This window comes from Phyllostomus hastatus, unplaced genomic scaffold (assembly GCF_019186645.2).
Source record: "Phyllostomus hastatus isolate PE091 unplaced genomic scaffold, TTU_PhHast_1.1 phas_scaffold_345, whole genome shotgun sequence".
Classification (NCBI taxonomy): domain Eukaryota; kingdom Metazoa; phylum Chordata; class Mammalia; order Chiroptera; family Phyllostomidae; genus Phyllostomus; species Phyllostomus hastatus.
This window is the reverse complement of record NW_025334024.1, coordinates 19,398,085-19,416,052: the sequence shown is the minus strand read 5'-3', so window position 1 is coordinate 19,416,052 and position 17,968 is coordinate 19,398,085. Positions and strand designations below refer to the sequence as shown.

General features: G+C 49.5%; 1 protein-coding gene across 2 annotated transcripts in view; it reads right to left on the bottom strand.

The window, feature by feature from the left end:
- Nucleotides 1–17,968, bottom strand: part of CDH11 (cadherin 11) — a 136,939-nt gene that overhangs the window by 29,952 nt on the left and 89,019 nt on the right. For both annotated transcript variants that reach the window (XM_045818848.1, XM_045818849.1), the window contains exons 3-7: nt 13,407–13,806; nt 9,477–9,771; nt 6,605–6,724; nt 4,195–4,362; nt 729–916 (exon numbers count right to left, since the gene is read on the bottom strand). In XM_045818848.1, the coding sequence (XP_045674804.1) occupies nt 729–916; nt 4,195–4,362; nt 6,605–6,724; nt 9,477–9,771; nt 13,407–13,634 (999 nt within the window). In that variant the 5' untranslated portion in view covers nt 13,635–13,806. The remainder of the gene's footprint in view (nt 1–728; nt 917–4,194; nt 4,363–6,604; nt 6,725–9,476; nt 9,772–13,406; nt 13,807–17,968) is intronic.

Here is a 17,968-nt window from a genome sequence, read left to right as displayed (position 1 = left end):
GGGCAATTTATTTAATCTGTCTGAGTCCCAATCTCCTCATAATTACATTGAGGTCTCACTGTCCACAGGGATCACGCAATCTACCTCTTATGCTTTTTGTGAAAAGTAAGCAAGAGAATGTTTGGAAGAGGCTCAGGCTTTCTCTGGCCAACATTTAGTATTGTGGAAATGTTAGACTTTAGAAACAAAGCAAAAAAAAAAAACCCCAATAAACTCCCCATTGCCGTGGGTTAATCCCAAGGACCCACCGTCAGTGACAGTTTAGCTGACAATGGGAGAGGGACCATAATTGTTGTTTCTTGGGTTCAGTTTTGAGAGACAGTCACAGCAACGTGGTGGAATGTGGGTGCTGGAGACAGGGAGAGTTCCGAGCAGCCCGTGTTAACAGACTAGCCTGGCTGAGAAAGCACAGGGGGATGTCCATGCCTGCTCAGGGCCGCTTCTCCAAAATCTAGACGTATCCAGCTGTCTGTCTGGCCATGGCAAAGCTGCACCAAGAACTAACTAGCAACCTCAGACAGGCATTGTGAATCTCTGTTGCTGGCTGCCCCTCTGGAACACAGTCCTACTCTTTCCCCAGAGCTCCGAGAGCTCAGCTGCAAAATGGGATCGGCCCCCAGATGCCCACATTTGCATGTCTGAACCTTCGGTTCCCTGCTTCGTGCAGTGCCGCCCCCCAGAGCAGGCCGTAGTACCCCCGACGCCTCGGATTCCGCAGCCTCACTCACCTTTTTCAGCTTCACCACGCCCTCCTGTGTCTCATAGTCCGTTGAGATTTCAAACAGCTCCATGCCGTCTCCATCCACAATGGTGTACGTGACTAGGCCGTTCTCCCCAATGTCCGGGTCCTTAGCCTTCACTCTGCCCACTTCCTCCCCGGGGACGGCCGCTTCCGACACAGACATCTGGTACACGCCTGAAAGCAGAAGACATCTATTTTTATTCCCCCCTTTACTTGTCGGCTGTAAGGCGGTAGATTCCATTGAATCCCCACAAACTTCTCAAAGGGTTTGAGAGTGAACTTTCTATTGCCTGAAAACATGAAAAGAAGCGAACGGGTGGGAGGAAGATCCCGCACGGCCGGCCTGTCCAAGAAACCTGTTCCACCCAAGGACGACGGAACAGGGCCGGGGCCCCAGGTGATGTGGCGGGGTCACCTGCCCGGGGAGGGAGGAAGACAATGCTCGGCTGCATTTCCCATCGGCAAGTGAGGGAGGGCCACGTCCTCTCCACAGGTTCAGGCAGCCAAGCCTTCCCTCACGTCTTCGGGACGGCCCAGGGGCGTGGCACCGCCAGATTCCCGAGGGGGGAGCAAAACCCCAAAAACCCTTCTGTTTAAAAGCCTGCCGCAGCTCCATGTTTATTTTAAAATCAAATGCAACTCTTATCTTTCAAGATCATGACTCTTCTAACTCCAGCGCCACATCTGACTTTCCTCTCGCTTCACCTCCTTCACCGTGTGATCAAACACTAGCTCACCTGGGAAGATTCCCCACAGTGTGACCCTCTCAGACGTGTGCATTTGATATTTTATTGGGAGCTTAACATGTGCTGGTCACTGTCCTCAGAGACTGGACAGTAAATGAAATCGTCAAGACCTCGCCCCGAAAACACGACGTGCACATGCACTCTGACGTCACTGCTGGGAGAAAGAAGAACATGCTCGGATAAGGGGCAGACGGTAACGAGACAGTGAGGTGTGCTGTGTGTGTAACTGTGAGAGAGCGTGGTGTGTGTGTGTGTGTTTGTGTGACTGTGTGCGTCCGTGCGTGCGGCCATGTACACTTGCATTCCATAAGTGTGGGTGAGGAGGAAGCTGGAGAGAGAGAGAGAGAGATTGACTCTGGCTAGGGTGGGCTGGGAAGACACGCCTCAGAAGGAGGCACCTGAACTCCCCGGAAGGGGCTGAGAAAAGTAGGGAACAGCAAACGGCAGAGACGTTGGGGAGGGAACACACTGAATACACACACAGGAGCAGCAAGAAGACAGGCGACTGGAGCCTTGGCTGAAGAGATGAGGGTGTGGAGGTACAGGGGGGCCCCGACTGCGTTAATAAAAAGGGGGGCGGCGGGCGCATTGTAGGAGATGTCCTACAAGCTTTGTTCAAACGTGGTGGGACGCTGCTGGAAGGTTTCCAGTAGGGAAGTGAGCAGGAGATGATCTTCCCGGCATTTCCACATTTTAAAAGACATTCTATATGAAACAGTATGGAGAAGCAAGGATGGGAAGCTGAATGGTTTGGGGCAAGTTTCTCAACCTCTGTAAGTGTTAGTTTCCCATCACATCGATTGTTTCAGTCCCGGGACTCTGTCTGTACGTGGGTATATCATTCGCCTTTGAATACGTTCAGTTTGGACCCAGACTCAAGCTCATCAAGCCACGGCCTCCCATTAAAGGACAAAGGGGAAGTGGTAGTCTGTAGATATTGACCAGCTTACGTACCAGAAGGTTTAGAAACCCCTGCTGTGAGCTGATTTTTCTCCAAATCTCACCGACATTCATGGCTATGAGCCTGGGGACTGCACAGCCACGAGGAGCCTTTCCCACTCGGTGGGGTGGGAGCGAGGGCACTAAGGGCCGCCTGCTCACAGTCCTGCTTGGCCTTTCCTTCTAGCTCGTGGGACCGGCACAGTGTGGGTGGTGGAGCGTGCGGCTTTTAGAGTGCTACTGAGCACCGAGCTTATTGGAGGTGCTCAACCCTGCGTCTGGTCGGGCAAAGCAGTCTTTTCTCATCTCTTGGGATTCCAGGACAAGCGGTGCCTATAATCCTCCATCTCACTGTCTCCCTTGCCCAGAGGGTTGTCTCTGAAGGCAACCGTGTTGCCTCTGTGGGGCCACATTTGGTTGCCTTCTTTGCTCGCTCATTTGGGAAGAACGTCACCTTTCTGGTGACGCACTCCCAGGGTCTACCGGCTGCTCTCCGAACCTGTGCGGGAGACGCCTACCGGCAGCACCAGCATCGGTGTGACCACACTGCACCTCCGTCTACGCTTAGCTGTACGGAAATGGGTTTGTGTTCACATGCTGGCTCTGCTGCGTTCTTTGGGCAACTTCTGAACCTTGCGTGGAACCCAGTTTTACCTGTCAAATGCCCGCTGTTAGGGAGATTTGCAGTAGTAGTGACTATTCATTAATGATGGTAATCGTAGTTATATTTATTTATAGCAATCTATCCAAATCTTTTTTCTTTTATTTCCCTCAACAAGACTATAAATTTTGTAGAAGGATGGACCGTAATCCCTCAATTCAGTACTAATCGTGGCTAACATTTGTTGACAACTTATGCCAGATATCAGTTAAGATTTAACATTAGCTCTTTTAGTTCTAACAACATCCTATTAGTTAGGTCTTAGCAAAGACTGTTTTCTCCTAAATATGCCAAAACATCTCCCACCCCCCATGCTTTTTCTGTAACTTGACTTTGCCTGTCCTACTACTGAAAGGCAGGGTCTATGAGCACCCGCTTAAATTCGGGTGGTCTGAGCACTACAGTGAGAGCGATGCACTGGGCCACAGCAGGCAGCACGGTTCCAGCTTGGTGTCCCCAGGGTCTCACTTTCAGAGCCCACCCAAGCCACTCCATGGAGAGGCCCCGGTGGGGAGGAACCGGCAGCCCCCACCACCCTGCCAGCCGCGTGCACGGCAAGCAGATCCCCCAGGCCCAGCGCACTGTCCCCCTTCAATGCTACAGAAACAGAAACAAGCCATCCCCTCCACGTTTTGCCCACATTGCAGACTCATGACAAAAATAAACCCTCACTGTTCTAAGCCACAAAGGCTCTGGATGGCCTGCTGTAGGGCAATCGATGACGGACCCAGGTCCTGGTACACCCAGGTTAGAAAGGGGAACGCTGCGTCCGAGACGGGTCCGTCCATTCACTGCTGGAGCGCGTCACTAGCATCTGGTGTGACCCCTAGCAGAACAGAGTTCCTGTTTCCGGAACTGTGGGACTTTTTACAGTGCCTGTTTCCCCTGCTGGGTCTATTCTGTTTAACTTGTTTGGGGTTTTTTTGTTTGTTTGTTTTGTTTGTTGTGGCTGCCACTGTCTTGTTTTTGCTTGTTTTGCAAGAATGACACAGAACCTCCATTTCCCTGGATTTTTTTTTCCTCCAAGTGGAGTGGAGCCGGGACGGAGCTGAGAAGGCGCTGGCTGGGGCGCGGCTGCACGGGGAAAGCCGAGCCCACCTACTTACTCTGCGGAAACTTGGGCGGGTTATCGTTGACGTCGGTCAGGGTGATCGTCACTTTGGTTGTCCCTGAGAGTCCACCCATGTGTCCCCCCATGTCCTTGGCCTGGATCACCACGTGGTACTCCTCCTTGGCTTCCCTGTCCATGTTGGGAAGGGCCGTTCTGATGATGCCTGGCCAGGGAAATAGGAAATATCACAGGCACTTATTTCCAGCAACAGTTGAACAAAAACAGTTCCAGGCCCAGGGGGCACACAGGTGAAGGAAACAGCACCTTCCCTCACAGAAGAGTCACTTCAGTGTGATCATCATAACCCAAGGCAGCGACACCTAGAGCATCATCGAGATGAATTTTCCAGCAAACTGGCATAATTATTAACATAGCATTAAATTTTTATACGTTTTATATGTTACATTTTAAGTGCAAGTACAACACTTACAGATCCTAAATACTGAAGCATTTGAGAGACTGCGGCAAGGGTGTCCGTGACAGAAACCACGCTTCTGCACACGTAAAAGTCTGTCCCTGGCCCTGACCAGCATGGCTACACTGGCTGGGCGTTGGCTAGCAAAGTGAAAGGTTGGTGGTTTGATTCCTGGTCAGGGCACACGCTTGGGTTGTGGGCTGTCCCTGGCTGGGGTGCACGCCAGAGGTAACTGATTGATGTTTCTCTCACATCGACGATTCTCCCTCTCGTTTTCTCCCTCCCTTCCCCTCTCTCTAAAAAAATAAATTAAATTATATTTAGATCAGGCCAGTCTGGCTCAGTGGACTGAGGGCTGGCCTGAGAACCAAAGGAATCGCCAGTTTGATTCCCGGTCAAGGCACATGCCTGGGTTGCAGGCCAGGTCCCCAGCAGGGGGCATGTGAGAGGCAACCACACACTGATGTTTCTCTCCCTCTCTTTCTCCTTCTTCTCTTCCTTTCTGTCTAAAAATAAATAAATAAAATATTTTTAAAAACTCATCAAAAAATTTTAAATTAAAAAAAAAGTCTAACCCTGCATGCAATTCTTAGAAACATTTCTATGCTCCATATTAGGTTAAAAGCAGAAAGCATATATTTCATGCAGTACATTAAAATGTTAAAATTAAAATTTAGAAGAGTATACCAGATGGGTTAAAAATATACACAATAACAATGATAGATTATTTAATTTGACACGATCCCTGATTTATATAAAAACCAGGCTCACTTAAATCTCTTGGGAAGATGTGCCAGCTTTTCCTTCCTGTACACATGGCCACATTTACAATGGAAGTAAATGTGAAGGGCATGGTGGATGCCTTGAGCCCTGATCCCCCTCCCTCCGACATTTACATGTTTATCAAAAGCACCCTCGGACTCATTGGGCCTCCCTTCCCTGACCTGTCAATAATTCAGTAGGTTCGAATTCTGAGTCCCTGAAACAAAGACAGTAGCAAGTAGAGTCCCTCCACTAGTTCTGAACATCCAAAAAGATAGGCTCAAGCCGATGCTTTTTATGGAACCAAAGCAAGTAGCCCCGTAAATTGTGATCTGAAGCCAAGCGGCTACAAATAAATGATGACACGGGTAAGCAGAAATAATACCAAGTAAATGAGCAAAATAGCTGATCAGTAGTCTATGTGTATACATATAAGCAGAGGCATATTTGAGAATATTTTCACTGTAACAATAAATGTGAATTGCTTGTAAACATCTTTCAAATATATGGGGCATACTGCAGAAAAAGGAAGGGGTTTGCGGGGGTAATACTGTGGACGAGCAGTTTCACAGGATTTTAGTGTATATTCTAATAAAAGGATCTTCGAAACAAAAATTGATATAAACAAAGTGAAACACTTTGGTTTTAGTTGTTATATTTGTCCATTCTCTTGGTTTGCTATTTGTTTTCTGTAAGGAGTGAGCAGAAGCTTCCATCCTGGACGCTAAGGCCCTCTGGGCATCCCTCAGCTCCTCGGTGAGACTGGGAGTGTGGAGAGACTGGGAGTGAGCTGCCTCCCAACCCCCCTGAGCATTAACACTCCGCCCTCTGCTCTGCACCGAGGGCTTTGGGAGCTGCCAGTCTTTACGTCAGTCCTCAGGTTCATGGTCTCTTAATTAGGATCCGCAGTTAAATCTTTTAACGCAGTTAAAATGTAAATATTTTAAGATAAACTCTTAAATTGAAGTTGACTTCTATGATACCCTTTTAAGATAAAAGTTGTATTTTAAGATTACATTTGTTATTGGGACATGGTGTGAAATACAGATGGAGACAATCAATATGGCTCATTGGATGCCGGGCATGTATATAGCATCCAGTATTGACACCCACCCTAGGAGGTGGCCCTTTTCATATCTGAGAAAACAGGGAATCAACTAGGGTGAGTGGGCAGGTCTGGGCTCCTTATCCACGGTGTGTCTCGAACCACAGTGACACTTCACGATACCTGTCTGTGCTTCCACCGAAAAGTAGGGCTGGCCTTCGAGGATGCTGTACACCAGCTTGGCGCTGTTTCCGTAGGTGGGGTCGTCTGCATCCGACGCTGTCACCTGGATCACTGATGTCCCTTGAAAGTGAAATAAATTCGTTAGCAACAGTTCTTCGGCCTCTCACCTTCTATTCTAGTGTACAGAGTTTCATCTTAAAATGAGAAACTGAGGAAAGATTAGTTAGTGTGCGTTCATTCTCCTGGGTTTGAAATGCAAAATAATCTCCCTCCCTCCCTCCCTTTCTTCTTTCCTTCCCTCTTGATTCCTATACCTTAAAAATGAACTTTTTCTATTCATACATCCCGTTATGCTTGGTAGTTAAAATAATACTATGAACATTATTGCAAAAACATTCTAAGACCCATGCAATTAAAATGTTCAACCTATCAAATAATTAAATAAAAATCTTCCCAAAGAGCATAATAAAGGATAATTAATGATGAATTACTTTTCTTGAAAAGACAAAATACAGTCTTCCATCTGTAGCAGAGCAATAAATACATCACTTTATTGTTGCTTTGCATGGAATAAAATGGCTGCTAATACCACATTTTAATTAATTTATGGCTATAAATATCATACAGAATGCCGTTCCCTCCTGGCATGACAGCTGCGTCTCCCCGCCTCGAACTGCCTGGCAGCCGCACAGCACGGCCCTCCAGCAGACATCTGCTGAGGTGCAAGGTGCGCGTTGGTGGGTCAGAAGGGAAGGAAACCAGGGACTGAAGGAAGATGGGATTGTGTTTTTCCTAGAAAAAAACTTCTCTTCCTTGACGGTCCCAAGAATCGGAGGGCGGGAAGTGCTGGGCCCCAGATGGGGGTAGAGATGCCAGCCGGACCGAACCAGCAATCTTCCAGTTCCTGGGTGAAGGCGCTGCGTGGGGCACACCCCACAGGTGCCGCCAGGGTGACCTGCTCGGCACCATTTCACGCCCACTGCACTTGTGAGACACTGGGGGTGGGACGTGTGAAGTTTTGCAACCTATTTTGAAAAAAGTGGGTTGTTGCTGGAGTCGAGGGTCTAAGCCCCATCTGGCAGACAACTGAACCCCAGTTCTTCCCGTGGCACGTTCGGCAGAGGGGCAGGGCTCCACTCCACGCAGGAGGCCAGGGCCCGTGGGCCTGCCTCCGAAAACCCCGTGACACACAGCACGGCCAGGGGTTCCCCCACCTGGTGTAAAGATAAACCTCACTTTCTTCTGAGTCCTATTCTGTGATTCATTTTCCTGAGCCCTTCCCACAGAACCAGGCCAGATCCTAGCTCCTTTTCCAGGCAGTGGAGCTTTGTAAAGGAGAACAGGCTCTAGTTTCTGCCTTCATGGTACAGCTGGGGAAATTATTATTCTTTTATGCTTTATTTGCATCTAAAACTCCACTAAATCCATTACAACTCTGTATTTTGCATCTGTGTTATTTAACCCTCACCATGGTTTACGTTATCCTGATTCCATAAATGGTAAAATGAAAGCTGAGAAAGATACAAGAAATATTCCGGGTTCACCAGGCTGGCCAGAGGCCTGACTGTGGTGCGCACCCAGTCCTGTCTGACAGCACACGCCTCGCACAGGCCTTGATGGGAAGCTGGGTGTCACGCCTTAGCATCAAGGAGCCCCCACAGGTGGACACGTGAACATTCCCCCGGAGAATCCTTTTTGGTGACTGGCCTTTCCCCCCAGCTCAGCCGCTGACACTGCTGTCTCCTCTTTAATGATTTCATAGTTGTGCGTCCTGCTTCTCATTTAAATCCCCAGGTGACTCTGGCAAGGCTAAGGGACTGGGCGGGGCAGAAAGGGAAGAGAAGGTGGCAAGCAGGGGCACGGCCTGGCTCTCCTAAAGTGCGGGGAGGGTCTGACTTTTCACCTGGAGGAGGAGAGGGAGATTATCCGAGCCACCCCAGGGTGGCTTGACCCTGATGACCTTTGAACTCATTCATGCTCGTAATCAATCTCTGCTTCAGGGAACCAGACTCAGTCCCTGATCAGAACAGCCCTGCTTGCTATCTGAAAGGGAGACTGTTCTTGATATGAGACGTGTTTCCCAAGAGACCACAACTGCAGGCCTTCTGCAGAGTCCCATGGAAGTCCCAGCCCGGAGAAGGTGGCGGGCTGAGGGGCCCTGCAGGGAGTCCGGCTGGAACAATGCAGCACCTCGATGCATGATGGCAAGACACGCCTACTTCAGAATCACTCTAATCGACAGTGACAGTGTCATGGTTAAGAATGTATTCTGGGTTCACCTACTAGGTCAGGTGACCTTGGATAGACTAGTTAACCTTTTTCTAGCTTGGGTTTCTCGTATTTCTGCAAAATATGTCAAATAGGACCTACCTCACCACAAAGGTGAATCATTATAGAAATGAAATGCAGTAGTCCATGTATGTATCATTAGTTAGCACAATGCCTGCACGCAACCAGTATCACCGCTGCTGATGCTAATTGAACATCAGCGTGCGCCTGTGACTGACGCGTGTATGGTCTCCAGTCCTGCAGGACTAGGGATTGTTATTCCCGTCCCACAGAGGGGGAAACCCGAGCTAAGGGAAGGGCCCATCAGACAGCTAATAAGCGCCAGAGCCAGGATGACCTGGATTCAATCATCTTCTTCCCCCTCCTCCACACTCCCTCATATTTTGTAAGTTTAGATTTTCAAATCTCATGTCCGCCTTAAATATCTGAGACTACACACATAAAACTTGTATCTTGTTATTCCGCCACTGAGACTACAGCGTACGTTCTGCTTCCTGATCTGGGAGCATGGGCACCGGCCCACCCAGCCGCAGGGACACCTGCCTGGTGGGCAGAGTGGGTCCCCGCCCCCGGCCGTACGCACCCACATTGGACCTCTCGGGCACGTTGGCGTGATAGGTCTCGTGCAGGAACTCGGGGGGGTTGTCGTTAATGTCCTGGACCTTGACGATGAACTCCGACGGCGGCTCCAGCGGTCGGTTGGTGTCCCTGTCCACCGCCTGAGCCATCAGCGTGTACTGGGCTCTCTCCTCTCGGTCCAGTGTCTTGGTGGCATGAATGTTCCCTGATTTGTCATCAATCACAAAAATGGTTCCGGCTCCTTCACCTGAGAGAATGTATTTAATGTTCCCATCACCAGAGTCAATATCGGAATGAAGCTAGAAAAGGAGAAATTGAGATTTGTAATTCCACGAAGGCTGCATGGGGAGACAGAGAGCCACTTACGTGCTGTTTGCGACAACATGCTGTGTATACGCACATGCACACACACACACACACACACACACGTACGATGAGGGGGGACGTGCCCACCCCGTTTTACCAATGAGGAAATGGAATATTAGACAAGACAGCCGCCTTCACAGCTGCGAAGCCAGGGCTCAAACCTGAATTCTGACTTTTTTTAAATTCCAGGTTTCACGCTCTCTCTCCCCCCTCCTCACGTACAGGCACACATACATAATACATACACATACATAGCATTAATGGAGTTATTTTGAAAAAAATATGTGCATGTTACAAGTAACAAGAAACGATGTTTCTGCAGGAACAAGTTGTCTCAGCTCCAATTCCCACTGCTTCGTCCCCCCCACTCACTCGCACACGGCTGCCTCACCAGCCTCCTGCGACCCCACCACGGCATGTCCTATGCGTGTGCCCCAGTACCTCTGCAGACACACACACCCTTTGTTTATTTTTATGCAGTAAAGTGCTGCAATGCACACACCTCTCTTCAACCCCGTTTTCCTCGAAGGAGGCCCCATTTGGGGGACCCTTCCCCATGAGAATACACTGACTGACCTCACCTATCTATTCTATGAATACTGTTATCAATTCTTTTAGCAGTTGTCTTCCCCAAACACTAACACTGTTTCCGGGACTTTGTTTCTCCAAACAATCCCCCGACTAGACCTTTCCAGAAGACCTGCTGTGTGGCACCTGGGGCTGAGGAAACGGCGGGTGGGACGGCCGGAGACACAGGCAGCCACTCGGACCACAGGAAGAGTCTTAGACATCCTTAGTTCCCCACCCCCACATCCGTGGACAAAGCCCAGGGGAATTGTGGTCCCTGCCTAAATCCACAGTTGCCAAGGCCAGGAAACTACCTCCCTGCCACCCCCGTGACTCTGCTCCATGTTCGCTAAGACGGGAACCCCCCAAACAGCACGTCTGATTTTCCTGTATAGCCACAAACTGACTCCCCTTCTTGTCCAACCTCAGTTTCTGCAGCTTTCATCCGAACCTGAGCTCCTCATGCCCCTTGTGTGAAGAGAGAAGCATTTTTTCACCCTGCTCAAAGGTTTCAAGAGCAGTGGGTGGAGCAACAAGCCCTGGGCTCTGCCGACTACACGAGAAACACACGAGAGAACCCGGTATCAACAAAAAGGCTTTAGCTCGTTATTACATAATAACGAGTTATTATATTATGTTAATTTACTTATTATCAATGCCATTTTAATTATTATTATGGAACCAAGGCCTCGAGAGCTTGTCCAGAGTCACAAGGCGAGATTGAACACAGTGCTTTTTAAAATGTTCTCTATCGATTCAGTTTTTCAAAAAAACCATCTAATGACGCAGTGAAGCACCCACTATTTCAGCTCAGGGGGACACCTGTAGGTGCATGTGAATTTGGCAAGACTCTCGGGAATTAAATAACATTATTTCATGATCAACAAACTGAAAAAAAGTCTAAATATACTGCTCATAGTTTTTCTTGTTTTCCAATTTCAAAACCACAAATTCCTTCTTTCTTTTCTTGCTCACAAAGACGACCCATACAATTGACAATGGTATTTATTAGGTTCGACACAAAAAAGCAGCTTGGGAAACCATTCAGTGCTATCAGGGTGGGGGCGGGGTGGGTGGCAGCTGAGGCGAACACAGCCAATTCCCGACTCGGAAGACTCATGGCTTCCCCTCTGCGCAGCACGGCGTGGCGTGCCACGTGCTTCCTGCAAGAAATCCGAAAGCCCGGGCTTTGCCAAATGCCACCTTCTCAGAGCATCTCACATCCCTCCACCTTGAATGTCATCAAGTCAAACTTATCAGGGAACCAGTCACCTAGTCTATTCCCCCTGTTCGTGGGAAACTGTAGATGGGCAATGTGTCGAAAGGAAGAGCCACGGGATCCAACCCCTGGATTTCTTTTCCCCCATCCAGCCTGACATCACACTCATTCTTGGGTGCCTAGATTTTAGACGCCACTCACTGCTTCACTTTCCCCCCCTTTTCCCTGTGCTTCCCTTTAGTGGGCATGACAGCCGCTTGTCCCAGAGATGCTGGGATGGCTCGCAGGCCCTCCGGTCTCTCCCGCAGCAGCCCCGCCCCCGAACCCACGCGCTGCTCTGCGTGGCGGAGGTCCTGTTTTCCCGGGACAGCTCACACCCAGCATTTCCCGGTCACCCAGCCCACACAGCCCCTGCCACAGCCGCAGCCCCTCCTCCTCTCCGGGCACCGAGCCCACCTCCTCCACGCGGGGAATGCTACATGGTGCCAGCGATTTCCCTGGGTCCCCGTTTCCCATGCCGGCTTCTATTTTGGGTATAATCGTTCCATTTTGGGTATAAATGAATGAAATTCTTTAGTACATCTCTTAAAGAAAAAAAAACTCTTTCCCAAACCTGGACAATATTATTTGAGACAATAAGGTGGACCTCCTCCAAATATGCCCCTTGTATAAGTAGGGACGGCTGGATTCTGATGTGGAGGAGCCACCGAGATAACTCGGCTGGAATGCTCGAGGCTCAGAAATGAACACCCTCTCCTCCGTCCTCGTCCCTTTGCCCTCCTGCCCATCTTTCGGGTCACAGGCTATTGTCACGGTCTCCATGAAACCTCCCTCCCTACCTCCCAGAGGTCACCATGTAAATTCAAAATCACGTGTGTGGAGTTTCGCCGTTACCCTACTCCTCGGTTTAGTTTTTATTTTTGGAATTGCTCAGGTGAGACCCCTTTGAGGTCAGGGACACCTGACCCTCATGTGTCATTTGCCTCGCTGCGCACCTGCGCACAGTAAGCGGGCTCTCCGTTCTCAGGTGCGTGAGCCCCTCTCTCCTTGTGGTTAACGTCCCTGCTCTCGGAAAGACAGCTGCGTGTTTTGCCGTAACTGATAGCAGGCAGGCAGTTTCTCAGACATGCTCTGGACTCTTTCTTCCCTTGCGCTGTTTCAGAGGAGGCACGCAGAGATGCGGAGTCTGAATAGTGCTGGCACTCCCCAGCCACCCTCTCTGAGTGTTGCCCTGCCTGAGCCAAAGCGCATAGAACCCCACCCCCTCTTCTACATCCATTAATCCCGTCAGACATTTGCAGAGGCTTCCCCGAAGCTGGGCTTCAGTACCAGGCGCTGGGGGCCCAAGGATGACACCGTTCCTGTGGCAGGCAGCTTAGGCTCCAGTGAGGGGGGGAGACAAATAAGGAGACACGTGTAATACAGCAAGGGAAGCTGGGATAACCGGGGTAGGAGGGTTATGAGAAACGGCATCCAAGTGGGGTGAGGCGGGGGGTGGTCGGGGAAACGCCCCCAGCTGGAGAATGGTTGAACAAATAATCACCATTTCATTCAGTAGACTAGTGTGCAGCCACTAAGAAATGTAGCTATGATGGTGTGATATTAAGTGGAAAACAGGTGTTCTCCACATGGATGAGTCTATGAATGTGAAAAGGAAAGGCTGGAAGCATGTCTGTTCAATGGTGGCCAGACCATCAGTGTCTCCCCTCCTAGGTTTTTTCTCCGCGATTCTCCACCACTGGGGTGGAGGGAGGGAAATCTGCACGGGACACGGCAGCTTACCCTGCCCACGAGCACGGGGTCCGGCCCGGTGTACTCCTCTATCACGAAGAACTGGTTCCAGACCCAGCCTCGCTTGGAGCGCTGCAGCACCTGCCCCTCCTTGCCCTTCTCGTGGTGCCCGTGGAACGAGGGTCGCAGGTGGCTCCTCCGCTCGGTGCTGAAGGCCTGGCTGTGGCACAGCATGCCCAGGCACACCAGGGCGGCTTGTAAACAGTAGTTCTCCTTCATTTTTGGTTACGTGGTAGGCACAGGAGAATGCGGCTGTCGCCCCTTCCACCGACCGTGCGGCGGCCTGGCCGATGGTGGCCTCCCAGACGCGTCACACAGACCTCTCTTGGAATGGATTGTCTCTGCTCGCCGAGCACATCACGTCAGGGCTGTCCACTTCCCCGGGCGGCTTCTGCAGGCAGAGAGAAAGGTCGCATTAGCCGTAGGCTCCATCCCCACCTTATCTCAACTCCATCACCAGTTATTACCCACGGTGGACCATGTGAGCGCTTCACTCTGGGTACTGAGGTGGCAGGCATCAGAGATAGTCCCTCCCCTCTCACAGCTTACCACGTGGTGGGTGGGAGGAACACACGCATGTAAAGAAACCCTCAGGTCTGTACGAGGATGAAACGTGTGTGCTGTGGAAGCCAGCTGCCCGGGTCCGCGTGTCAGCGTTACCACTCACTGGCTTTGGGTGTGGGGTAAGCTAACTGACTTCTTTTTGCTCAGCTTGCTCATTTGTGAAATGGGGATGAGACTTATCATGCTCACTGCAAGGTGGGCAAGGGGATTCAGCGAGTCGAGGCCCTAAGTGTCAGCACATGCCTGGTACACAGGAAGCACTCCATGCTCATGTCGTTACTGATCATACTTGCGCTTGGGGGTGTGTTTGCAACACAAAAACTTGGGGCTTCATGGGAGTCCAGGAGAGGAATATGTGACTGGTGGGGACTGGGAATGGAGATGGCAGATGGTGGAGATAGTGAAGAGATTTCCTAGAGGACGGGATGGCTGGGCTCAACCTGAAGTGAGAGTTCCCATGATAAGGAAAGACAGGAGCGGATGGGAGGTCCGTGCAGAAGCAGCAGCATGTCCTGAGGCCCCGAGCTGGTCCCAGCACAGCAGGCCCCGAGACACCCAGCACCGCTGCAGAGTACAAGGAAGGAGGGAGGCAGCAACGGGCCCTGCTAGAGAAGGGAGGTCGGGGGAGGTCCTACAAGACCACTGACAGTCACTACAGTGTTTGTCAGTAAAATCAGGGGCTGGGTGCTCCATGACGGGCCACTGAAGGCTACTGTGTCAATCCAGTGGACAAGATTTGCTCTCGTTGGCCAAAGCTCCACCCAAGAAGCTGAAGATCCTACCTGAACCTGGCAGGTGTCAAAGATACTTTACAAGCTCTTTCCAACCAGGAAAAGCAAAGTATGACAGCACGCCCTACCAAATGATCGCACAGCTCGTTCCTGGCACCCGGCTGTGACTCAGCAACTTATCAATAGGAAGAATGAGCCACTAACACCTTCCCATGACCCTCGTAGGTTTCTGCTCTGTGGTCACTGCAGTCCTCTCCCCGGCGCTGTGGTGCTTCCGCTAGTTGCTAACGTCTGCTTCAGGTTCCTGGGCTTCCTCTCTGGACTTGGTCTTTTTGGTACTGGAAACTTAATTCTCCCCCAAGGAACTTCCTTTGCTTGTGTGCCGCTCTTGGCACCCCACTCTTTCTTCTGGACAATCATCGTCTCCCCGAAGGAAAGTGACACTCAGACTCCAGTTGGAGTCTAGTTCCCAGAGCCAGAGAGTCCCCACTACCAGCCCTGTCACCAATGTGAGGGACTCTCAGAAAGTGTGTGGGCATGGAGGATGACACATCGATACTGAGGGTGACACTTCATTTCAGCAGGGGGGTCACGGGAGTGGTTAAATGGAAGTAGTGAGACCCCTGAGTACTGTACAAGTAGAAACCATCACCTGATTCTTTGTCGTCTAGGTCAGATGACGTGGTGGGGGGAACAGGAGAGGGAGTGTGGCTCTTGGCATGGTGGGACATCTGGAAAGCAGATAAACCAGACTGGAATACCATTTCTCTGTCTCACCATCTGGGTAACCTTGGGCAGCTCATCCAGCACTCTGCGCCTGCGTGCTTTCGTCGGAAAGCAGACCTGATGGGCACTCCCGCACCCATGTGGGGTGGACACTGTGTGGGCACTGGGCACACACGGGGTCTCCTCCCCTCTTCCCAGCCTCCCTGAGAAGACGGAGGTGCTCTTAACTTGCAGATGAAGAGGCCCAAAAGAAGGTGATGAGGTGCTTTTGCTAGGAGAGGAGCTGAGGAATAAGTTATATGGAGATACCACAGCTCACTGGCCTGGGTTGTCTAGAAAACAAGGGAGTTGGTGGACTTCTAACTTGTTGGTGCAGAATGCCTTTCCTCCTAATGGCCTTTAACTTCACCAACCCAAGCCTTCCTGCTGCTTTCTCATTGGGCAACATGGTACCTGGGGAGGCCCAGACGTGCCGTTAATTTCTGGTGCCCGTCACTGTCCCCAGTACCACTCTACGATGGGTTATGTTAGTCTCTTTTCGAGGTATGGGGACTTTAATATTTATTGTGACATACACTTCAGGATGTGTAAATGGCTGTGTGGAAGAGAAAGATTAAAAAAGCAATGCCATCATTTAACAGCCTCACCTTCAGACTCAGGCATTGAGTGATATATCAAATGCTATTCCTTGTGTCAAATGCCATTCCTTGCAAGCCAAACTGGCTGTGTGCGCAGAGAGGGACCCAGGAGGGATTGCATCCTAAAACGAGGCAACGGGAAGCAACAGGAAGCTCCCTGGGGTTAAGTCTGGAAGCTGGAGGCGGAGTGGAAAATCTGCCACTGGCTTGTCAAAAGACCCCACTAATTCCCCTTTTGGGGGCCCTGCCTCATTCTCTCTAAAATGAAGCCATTGTGCACCATCTTCTCCACGTGGCTTCCAGTTTCATATTCATGGTTGGAGCTCTGGTAAGAAGAGACTGTGGGACATTCTTCTGATTCATACACAGTCTCCTTCCCAGACTGAATGCATCTTAGTGGTGAGATTTTCTCTTATTCGTGATTCTATGTCCAGTGAGTGAGCGCTTCAAAGCAGGCCGTTCATGAAAGGATGAAGGATGATTTGACCCACATGCTTCAAGTTCAAACTCAATTCTGCCTCCTTAGAATCTCAAGAAGAAAGCGAAAGAAAAGAACATACGGTGCAGCAAGATCCCTGCCCGTTTTCCACCACACCAAGTATTAAGTGTTCATTCGCGTGGTGAGAAATTATTCTTGCATATAAACTGTGAAGTGTCTTTGAAGGAAAGGGTTTAATTAAAGTTGATATTTCTGCACCTCTTTCTTCTGGCTGCCATTTTGCTGTAAAGCACAATTATTTCTGACACTAAAAGTGTTGCAACTAGATGACAACATTTTTTCTTCTTCTTTGTAAAAAACACTCTAGCTTGATACTAATGAACTTAAGAGCTTCCACATGACCAATAAATAATAAATCCTTTGTTGGAAACCTGAAATTGTCTATTTTTCTCTGTTGGAAATACCAGCAAAACCAACTTGCTTTTAAAAGCAATTAATCAGGCCCATTATTTGTAAGTGCTTATATGACTATGTGATATATAAAGTTATTTTAATGATCAGTCTCATATATGTGTAAGATTAATCGCAAGACATGATTTTTAAAATTTATTCAATTTCAGAATGCAAAATTTACTTAGCAAAACCTTGTTATGGCCATTGATCTAGAAAGTAACTACAAATGGTAATTCACCTAATTTATATAACAAACTATGAATAGGTACTATGAATATTCTTTTTTTTAAGATCATATTTATTTATTTATTTATTTATTTAGAGAGGGAAGGGAGGGAGAGAGAGAGAGAGAGAGAAACATCAATGTGCGGTTGCTGGGGGTCATGGCCTGCAACCCAGGCATGCACCCTGACTGGGAATCGAACCTACGACACTTTGGTTCGCGGCTCGTGCTCAATCCACTGAGCTACGCCAGCCAGGGCTGAATATTGTCATCTTAAAGGATGAGAAGACTGAAGTCCAGATAAATTAAGCAACTTGAAAGAGGTTATGTTTCTGATAAATAGCAGAGCTAGAACTTGAACTCATGACAGCTGGCTCTGGAGTCTGCATTCCTAACAAGTGGTCAACACCAGCTCTTGCCGTCTGTTGGAGGTTCACCAGGAAGTGATATGGACACTGTGATGGAAACAGCAACCTAGAAGCCACCTAAAGTAAACCAATAGTAGGACCTGATGCCCATTAATAATATGACTATGATGAAATAATTATTATTATTAATAATAATAATTCACATTCATTCATTATTATCTGCCTAAGAGTCTTCTAAGTGCTTTCAATGAGTGGAGTCATTAAATTGTCACAATAACCCTACAAAGTAGTAGGATCCCCATTTTACAGGGAAGCAGTCTGAGGCACAGTGAGATTAAGGAACTTGCCATGGTTACAGAGTTGGCTGGGATATGAGCCCAGGACGGCTGGCTCCAAGACCTGCAGTCTTAC